The sequence below is a fragment of the Seriola lalandi genome, unplaced genomic scaffold (genome assembly GCF_002814215.2).
Source record: "Seriola lalandi dorsalis isolate HSWRI2012SDOR001 ecotype SW California unplaced genomic scaffold, Sedor1 jcf7180002054655, whole genome shotgun sequence".
NCBI classification, from domain to species: Eukaryota; Metazoa; Chordata; class Actinopteri; order Carangiformes; family Carangidae; genus Seriola; species Seriola lalandi.
This window is the reverse complement of record NW_019525208.1, coordinates 479,009-488,880: the sequence shown is the minus strand read 5'-3', so window position 1 is coordinate 488,880 and position 9,872 is coordinate 479,009. Positions and strand designations below refer to the sequence as shown.

Sequence of the window (9,872 nt, the reverse complement as noted above, 5' to 3'; positions counted from 1 at the left end):
TGTGTTTGACGTCCCACTCTGGCTGCAAATCAGGCCATCAAAGGGCCAGACAATGTATGCTCACTATTAGTATCAATTTACAAATAAACTGCTTTTTTGGTGACTGGATCTCCGATGTCAGATTTTGATAAATGGTTTCAATTTGGCAGCTGCTTTCGAGTGTCAGAGCCCATCTGATGCTCGCCGCCGCCGCCGCCGCTCGCTGCCTCAAAGAATCTGCCTCAGTTAGCCTCACAGTCGGCAGCCGCCAAAATAATCTCTTCATACTAACCAGAGCACCTGACGGCTGCACGGTGGGTGTGTGTGTGTGTGTGTGTGTGTGTGTGTGTGTGTGTGTGTGTGTGTGTGTGTGTGTGTGTGTGTGTGCGTGTGTAAAGACAGGAGCTCAAACCAGGATCGTGTCTGTTTTTACAGATTTCACTGCTGATGTTTTTCTACATGAATCTTAAAGGAGCGTTTCTGTGTTTTTTACTCCATTAACTGGGATCACACTCGCTTCTCTTCACTGACTCTTTCCAGCTGCTGCTGTTTAATGGGTTTTTAAATGTGCTTCTGCTGCTTTTCTCTTTATTTCACCACAGATGAAAATCTTCCTCCTGCACCGGCTTCAGATTAAACTGTGAACGCACATGAACCACGTGAGGTCAGTCTGTGTTCGTCTGAAGAACGTGACGCGTGAAGGAAGAAGAAGTAAATAAAGAAAGTGTCAGGAAGTTGTTGATGATCTACGTCACAGTGAGAGAACGTCTCTAAACTTCTTCTTTGTTCAACAAACACCTCGAGAAATTCAGTTCACAGAGACAGAGAGAGGAAAAGAGGGAGAAAGAGAAGAAGAAGAAGAGGAAAGAGGAGATGATGGATGAAGCTGATATCTGATACATGATCAATAATCTGGGATCCAGAGGAGTCACCTCTAGTCACCTGCTCCGTCCTGACTCTCCATATTCATCAGGTCACACATCGCGGCTTCCCCTCGCCGCCTCACGCCGTCCAAAGCTTGGTCCCCGCCAGTCGAGGGGAAACAAAACGCAGTGCGAGCGGCGGCGGCAGGATTTGCTCCCATAAACAGCTGTTCCCTGTTTGAAGGATCGGGAACAATCTGCCCCGCTGGCAGCGAGCAGCGCCGCCGCTGCCAAGAGTGTACTGAGCAGAACCAACAAATCCAATCAGGCAGCTCCGCTCGGGTCCTGCGCTGCATTAAATAACACAAGAAGCCTTAAAGTCAGCGGTGCAGGTGGTCTACGGCAGCCACACAGGGACAAACTGCCACTTCAGCTTCCACCTGCCTTTAATGTGGCTGTAAAACCTGATTACACACTCTGACTGACAGGTGCATTCTGGGTCCTACCTGCCACACAACACAAACTTCCCGGCCTTGAACCTGACCTCTGACCTCTGACCCGAGCGAGCGCACACAGCAGCGACTTAATGACTCGTCTCCACTGACCTTAGGTAACCTCTCGGGGTCCCCGGGGTGGCGAGGGATGACCTTCTGTAACCTCTGGAAGCCGTAGTCGATGGTCGGCTCGTTCAAGGCTGTGGGATGAACAAGAGGGAGAGAGAAAGAGAGAGAGCAGCGGTTAGGAACAGAGATGAACTCGAGCTGACACACACACACACACACACACACACACACAGTTCGTCAAACAGAATGAAGAAGATCTTTAAACCTGCAGAGATGAGGAGATTTACTATTTCCTGAAAATCTGGATCAACAAACACCTGAACACAACACATCTGCTCCAGATGTGCTGCTGCCTTCGAGGAATCCTCAGAATCCTCATTCATAAAAATCACAGTTATATTCAGACTGTGTATGAACTTGCTGTAACGTTTAGGAATGAATTAAATATTTAAGGAGTCACGGCTCAGACAGAAGAGACACGTTCATCTTCAGTGAAGAAGGGAAACAGAGTCTCGTATTCAAAGTGAATGAATCAAACGTCATTAGAAACTCAGTGCTGATGTTGGTTTCCACCAGGAGGAAGCAGCAGCTCCGAGGATCAGCTGACGTCTCTGACAGGAAACCACAGTTCTTTTATTTCATCCTTCACTTGAGACATTTGTTAAAGCCGTCGGTCCGACTCAACAAACACAGCATCACCTCTTTGGGACCATTTTAGTTTTAAAAACAGACGAGACGAACAAGTTGTGAAAACCACATCCTGCTGAGCTCGCCACGCCGGACAAGCCCCGCCCAAATCATCCCAAAAATAAAACAACTAGTCACACCTTCGTCCAATCACCCGACACTAATGAAACACAAAGAAATATACTGAACAAAACAACCAGAACTTTGTCTGAATAGATAAATGTACAAGTTTCATCTGATCTTTAACAAAACAGACTCAGACTCTGTTTCACACGTAGGAGAAAGATTAGAAATATATCTTCTTTCCTGTTATCTGTTTCATAATGTTTTAAACAAACATCTGTATCTAACCACCGTGTGTGTGTGTGTGTGTGTGTTTGTGTTTAGGGCTCGGGGTCTGAATCTGAATGTATTATTATATTAAATCATCGTTCTGTTTTTTGTTGATTCATTTAATTATTTTACACTGTTTTATCTCATTTTTTGAAATTACACCTCGTTGTGACGTTTCTCTCTCCTGATGTAAAACATTTATTTCTTATTGTTCGTTTTATCTTGTAAAGCAGTTTGTGATTGTGTTTGAAAGGTGCTGTTCAAATAAAGCTCATGATGATGATGATGATGATGATGTCCTGACATGATGATAATAATAATATAAATATCTGTGTGGTACATTAGAGACGATGCATTTATTTTTTACAGTGCAGTTACAGGATGAAGGTTTTACTCTCTGATCTTCAGCGTGTTGCTTCTTATTAACAGTGACCACTAACAGAGAGAGAGAGAGAGAGAGAGAGAGAGAGCAGTGTCAGCTGCTCTCTCTCTCTCTCTTATCTTCCTGCTGTTTATTAAGTGTGAGACCTCACACTCCACCTGTCCTCCTCGCTCTCGCCTTTTCACCACTAATTCAATCCCGCCTCCCTCCACTGAGCCCCTTTCTTCTCTTTTTCTTTCCTCCACTCATTCACCTCCACAAACACTCTGCCTTCCTCTTCCTCCTCCTCCTCCTCCTCCTCCTCCTCCTCCACACGCAGCGAGCGGAGCAGGAGAAACACCCGGAAATGAGTTGGGGGAGATACTTCTCCATAATCAAGCCCATTAATCATAAAAGGCTGTCAAATTTGACTTTGGGGACAATTTGTCAGCCGATCTCGGCCACTCGGCTTTTGTCAGCGTTGGCTCTTGTATTCTGTAAGGATGATTGACACACCAAATGCCGGTGAGTAGAATAGCTAGTTTGCGCTAATATGCATAACCGCGGCTTTCATGAATAAGAATAAGGCAGCTATACAGCGGCGCAGAGGGGTCTCCTTCAAAGGGCCCCGCCGCCGTTTGTCGCCGGCGCTCCAAATAGATGTTATTACCATTATAACAATATTTGTTTTCTTTCCCCGGGAATGGGCGAGCGCGAGCTGCTAAATCAAATTTGTCGGAGCTCGTTTCGAGCGGCGGAAGGCGGAGGAGAAAAAGGGCTTTCAGGCTGCGACTGGGGTGGGGATGATATCTGAAGGGTGACAGAGCGCTGAGGGACGTGGCCCTCGCCGCAGGCTTCCATGTTGGATTTCTTGCCTCCCCGCCTCCCTGAGAGGAAGCAGAGAGCGGCGTGGCCTGAATCTATTACCTCCGCCCGCCGCCGGTGAAAGAGGGATTCATTGTTGGATCCCAAAGAGACTTTTTGGGGGGATGCAGAGCAGCGGAGGATGAATGGAGATAATGCATCAGGACGACACGAGCAGCAATCAGCGATGAATCCCAAACCGGATTGTTGCCTCTCGACGCCGCGTACATACATCCCAACTTATAAAACAAGTGAAAGGCACGATGGGAACTGCTGTGATTGAATAAAAAACCCATTTACACTCAGAGAGATAGGGGGGGGGGGGGGGGTTTAACTCTTCATCTGTATCTGAGGAGGAGGAGGAGGAGGTTTCTGATCTGTGACCTCGTGGCCTTTGATACAGATCCACTTACTGCAGGTCCGACCCCTCCACTCTGCAGGTACCAGCAGGTATTTATGGTCCGTGTGACGACACCGGGACTAAAGTGGAAATACGTCTCCGTCCACACGATTACATTTTCATTTTAAAACTCTTCTCTTCCTACGTTTCCTCCCGACGTCCACACGACTCTTCAAACCCCGAAAACACTTAAAACTCCCGACTGGACCAGCTTTATTCTGAAAACTCTAGGGTTGTGTTTTATTTTGAAAACTCTGGGGTTGTGTTTTATTCTGAAAACTCTAGGGTTGTGTTTTATTCTGAAAACTCTGGGCTTGTGTTTTATTCTGAAAACTCTGGGGTTGTGTTTTATTCTGAAAACTCTGGGCTTGTGTTTTATTCTGAAAACTCTGGGGTTGTGTTTTATTCTGAAAACTCTGGGGTTGTGTTTTATTCTGAAAACTCTGGGGTTGTGTTGTAGTCTGGACGGACAGAAACTGAGACCTGTGTAAAGGATGAGGTCACACCGGCTCGCACATGCTCAGTGTAGTGACTGCTCAGGTGTGTGTGTCTTCAGGTGATACTAGTCTCTACAGTCACTCAGGTTAAAGACAAACTCTTTACACTGAACAGCTGACTGGAGCAGAAAGTGACATCACTACAGATCCTACAGTGTTTCCATCATTATACTGCGTCACACTTCTTTCCTCTTTTAGGGTTCAATGATGATTCTTTCCAAACTTCTTTTAAAGTGTTTTATTTTGTAAGTCTTTGACAGGAAGGTGTAGAGAGACAGGAAGTGGGACAGAGAGCAGGGGAGTGACTCAGGAGACTACGCCCTGTCTGTATCTATAGATATAGATATCACAGGTCAGCTGTTTTTAAAAGATAAAAACTAATTTCTTCACTTCGCCTTTCACTCGCTCTGAAATGTTGCACTTTGCTTTTCAGCACTTCTTTTAAACGTCTTCTTCTTTAATTATTCATTATTTTATTCATTATTTTATCTAATTTTACCTTCAAGTGTTTAATGTTTTTCATTTTACATCAACATGTTTTTATGTCTATTTTATGTTTTTTCTATATTATTATTATTATTATTATGAATATTGTTATTATTATGAATATTATTATGAATATCTCTTCTATATTTTGGAGTCTGGACTCTCCCTGTCCGAGGTCTGACTGGTGGTTGTTGACTCTTGTACATGTCTTGTACATGTTTAGCCGTGTGTTCGTGCTGGGATTTGAACCGGCGACCTCCTGCACGAGGAGCCTTCTCTCCTCAGAGACGATCTGCTGCTCAGATCACAGACGGAGGGAGACACAAAGACAGAGACAGAGGCTTTTAATGAACCTCTGGACAGGCGGCTCAGAGTCCACCCCCCCTTCCCTCCCCCCTCCCTCTGCAGAAATTAAGCCCATTACGTCCCCTTATTAAAATCTCGCTGCACTTTGACCCCAGCGCCCCATTGGCTGCCTGCAGGGCCCCGCGCTCCTCCCAGCCAATCGATACCGGCTGCCTCCCTGCAAAGAGCCCGAGTAATTGGAGAGCGGCGGCTGGCAGCGCGAACCCTGACCCCCCCCACGCATTACACCGCCCATATGAAGACAGATTGCCTGATTTAGTGTAAACATATGCTGCAATTCCAGGCATCAGTGCCACTTTCTCCATCGTAATTTGTATTGATTTTTCTCTCCCTCTCTTTTCTCTGTGTGAGGAGCTTTTCTCCTGCTGTCTGATGTTTTTTATAAATCACAAAAGGAGGAGAGGAAGATAATTCAGAGGTGGGGGGTGGTGGTGGGGGGGTTTCTTTATATATTTAATCAAGTATTTATCGCCCTCTGTGGTTGGTTCTCTCTCTCTCTCTCTCCTCGCTGTGAAAGTGATCAAACGGTTGGTCGGCGTCCTGCTGAGTGGAGCGCTCTGTTATCAGGCGACTAAGTGACTGTGGTGGGGGGGGTGGGGGGTGGGGGGGCAGGTTACACCATAAACTAATTTCTTGACGGTGGATTTGCAGCATGAGAGGAGACGCAGCGAGCAGGAGGTCAGAGGAGGAGGAGGATCCTGTTTGAGTCTTTACGTCCGTCACATTAAAGAAAGTGTCACGTATATAAAATATGTGTCTGTCCTCCCTTCTTCTGCTTATATCATTCAATATATAGATTGAATATTATGGGATGTTGGTCGGACAAAAAGAGACTGAGGCGAGAATTTATTAATCAACTTCTCAATAAATGAAAATAAAATTTGATCTGGATTATTTTATTTCCTTAATTCAGTTAAACTATATTTTCTGAGTTTTATTTCCCATCATGAATTAAATAAATAATAATAAAATAATTGAAATAGTAAAAGCTGCTTCAGTCACTGAATCTGTCTTCGTCTTTATTGTTGTTTGACACGACAGGAAGTGGATGATGTCTCAGTTACTGTCAATCAAACACCATGAGAGCGACAGGAAGCTGATGGTGATTTCAACAAAACGTCTCAAGTTTGTTTGTATTCGCACCTTTCAAAATAAGAGCAGGCTAAATGCTTCAACGCAGGTCTCTTTCCCAGGAGCCTTTGCGTCCAAACCCATTACCAAAGTCGATCAATGACCAATCACAGGTTCCGTCCAACAGCCTGTTCCCATGGTAACGCATGGCTCCTCTCACACAGTCAGACACAACCGGCCCACCTGAGAGGGGTCAGAGGTCAAAGTCGGAGACACGACAGAGTGACACGACACAGACGGGAAACTTTACAACCTGACCCCCCAGAGTCTAGACCTGGACCACCACATCCAGAACCCTGCACCCTCCCAGACCCGCCGCTGAATGCCTCACAGCGTCGACGCTGTCGCTGTGAGCCAATGAAAACGTCCAGATGGAACTATTCAAAACAAACTGCTGAAGGTGAAAGACCTGGAGGTTTGTTTACAACCTGTCTGATCGTCTGATTGGTTGGTTTCTGACCAGTACTGAGTGACATCACCATGTTCTTCTAACTGATGGATGAAGCTGAGAGAAAGAGGGGGGGCCCTCAGGGCTCTCTGGACTCCACTGGATCCTGGTCTTTGTATAAAAACCTTCATGAAATTAAATTGTTGAAATTTAAGATAAAACTCCCAAACGAGCTCGTTAAGATTGAAATGACAGTCAGTTCAGGTGAGTCTCACCTGTGCTGAGTCAGTGACAGAGGAAGAGAGGAAGCTGAGGGGGAAGCTTCCTCTTCCTCTCTGCTCAGCCTCAGATCACTGGGCTGATAACGGATCAGAGGATCAGAGCTCTGGAGGGAGGACGCTGGATTACTGCTACATCTCTGCAGCTCATTACCCGCTCGCCGCGGCTCCCACAATCCACCAGGCCTCCACGCTTCAGAGGAGCATGTATACATTCACTAAGCCTCTGTTTACATCCTGCTCCTCACAACTGTTTACATTTATTTATCCCTCGCTATTTTTCATTTGCTGCTTCTCAGCGGCGCCGCTCGCTCGCTCTCTGAGTGCGAATCTGTTTTTGTCCGTGTTTACCAGCCGGAGATGAAATATGCACTTTGGGGGATCCCCGCTCACCTTTACCTTTTTGTTTGTGCGCTGATGGCCTTGTGGAAGGCGCAGTCATGTCCCCGATGAGCCGCAGATTGACTTTATCTGCTGCGGCTCTGCGTGGTTTGCTCCTGTATTACACTTATCATTTCAAATAGACTCCATATTCCATATGAAACACGCCGCTGAGTGGCGACTCCCCCGACACCTTTCAAGACGCGTCTCCATCCCGCTGCAACATGTGCCGCAATTTCCTGGCTCCCCCGGCTGTATGATTGATACAGGTCAGAGCGGCGTTTGGCCTTGCTGCCCGCGGATCGCCGCTGCTGCTGATTCCTCACTTCCTCCGGGGGGTGGGGTCTGACAGATGCACTACATGCTGAGCCTTAAGTGGACGGGCTGATTTGTTTTGCTGCTTGTCAAGTGGCCAACTGGCGTCGGCTGTTGATACGCCGCCATAACACCCAGGATGCATCTCTTCAGCAGATTATTGATCTGCTGTTTTATTCCTCCACTTTCAATTCATCAGTCAGTCGTCGCACAGAGGAGGGGACACAAACAACAACAACAACAACGAGACGCTGCGTTCGGTCTCTTCACCACACGAAGCCTCAAACATCTGATGTTGTTTTACAGTTTTCTTCTTCTACTGATCTAAACTGTGTCAGTCCGTCTCTTAACTCTTCCCTCCTGTCCGTGGCGCTCAGCTCATTGGTTCCCACTGAAGAGTAGTTTCATTTTTTTATTTATTTCCAACACACTCCTCTGGTCTCTCCTGGTCCTGGTCTCTCCTGGTCTCTCCTGGTCTCTGGTCCTGGTCCTGGTCTCTCCTGGTCTCTCCTGGTCCTGGTCCTGGTCTCTCCTGGTCTCTGGTCCTGGTCTCTCCTGGTCTCTGGTCTCTGGTCCTGGTCTCTGGTCTCTGGTCCTGGTCTCTCCTGGTCCTGGTCTCTCCTGGTCCTGGTCTCTGGTCCTGGTCTCTCCTGGTCTCTGGTCTCTGGTCCTGGTCTCTCCTGGTCCTGGTCTCTGGTCCTGGTCTCTCCTGGTCCTGGTCCTGGTCCTGGTCTCTCCCTGAACACAGTGCTTCATGTCTCCATTAGAGGGACAGTCATAATGAGATCAGATGTAGACGAGCCGGCGGTGACAGCTGGACTGTTTCCGCTCCTCGTGGCGGCAGATGAAGGTAATTTAAGTGATTTAAGGAACAAATGATGAGACCCCCCCCCCCCCCCCCCCCCCTCCCCCAACACCTGCCAGGTATTCTCAGAGCTGCAGGTAACCTGGTCTCGTCCTCACTCCTCTGTTTGTCTGGGGACAGACACGTCGTCTCTGTAACCCAGATGAACATCTCGCCTCCTGTCGTCCCGCGGCTCTCGGGACCGGAGTGACAGAAGAACGCCAACGCCCCTTCTGCTTCCTCCTCCGAGAGCCGCCGCTGACGCAACGACCACTGTGATTAGAGGGAACATCCGCCCAGATCCAGCATGTTAATCAGCGAATAATTACCTCCCCGTGATTAGAGCCGAGCGGCGGGGCTGAGGAGGAGAGGACTGCCTCAAAGAAATAGGCCCCCCACCTGAGAAGTTATTATTTTCTGGAGTGGTGGCCGAAAATGCCCCCACAGAAACAGCTAATTACCTGACATTAGTTCCACGAGTCCCCGTTCCCTAAGTGGAGCAGTGCTCTTTGATATATGAAATGTGGTGCGTCTCTGCTGAGGGGGGAGGAACTCCCCCGGCGGAGAGCACACTTCTGCTGTCTATTAAAAGAGCAGAGCGCCCAGATCAAAGACGACGAGACGAGCCGCTCCTGTTGTTTCATTAGCGCCGTGAGATCGCCGCTCAGTGACGTCTCCTCACATCAGGTGTCACGTTCCAGATGTTCCACCCTCACAGTTCAACCGTGTGACGAGGTCAACAGGAGAGGACAGACATGACGACTGAGCAGAGCTGAACCTGAACAAGAACTGAGACTCAGGATTCAAGACTCTGAGAATCTTCTCACTTTTATTTTTATTTTATTCCCACGTGTTGTTTGAAGTTCTGTTTCCTAAATCCATTTAAACATGTAGGTTGCAGGTTATTGAATTCATATACAGCCTATATTCATCTATATTTGTTTGTCCTATTTATTTATTTATTGTGAAAACCCTCTGACTGTTTCCTGCCCCCACCAACTCTATAACCCCCCCCCCCATGTGTCAGGGCCCGGGCTTCGTGGCGGTCGGGGGGGCCTGAGCTGCCTGTCAATCACAGTTTAAAGTTCATGAAATTTCTATGAGCATCGATTGCAGCTGGGGCGAGTGGAGTGGGG

At 47.6% G+C, this 9,872-nt stretch overlaps 1 protein-coding gene across 1 annotated transcript in view; it reads right to left on the bottom strand.

The window, feature by feature from the left end:
- The window catches only part of LOC111665591 (transcription factor COE3), a 138,388-nt gene that overhangs the window by 28,236 nt on the left and 100,280 nt on the right, over window positions 1-9,872 (bottom strand). The window contains exon 11 of the mRNA XM_087177797.1: window positions 1,448-1,536. Within this exon, the coding sequence (XP_087033923.1) occupies window positions 1,448-1,536 (89 nt within the window). The remainder of the gene's footprint in view (window positions 1-1,447; window positions 1,537-9,872) is intronic.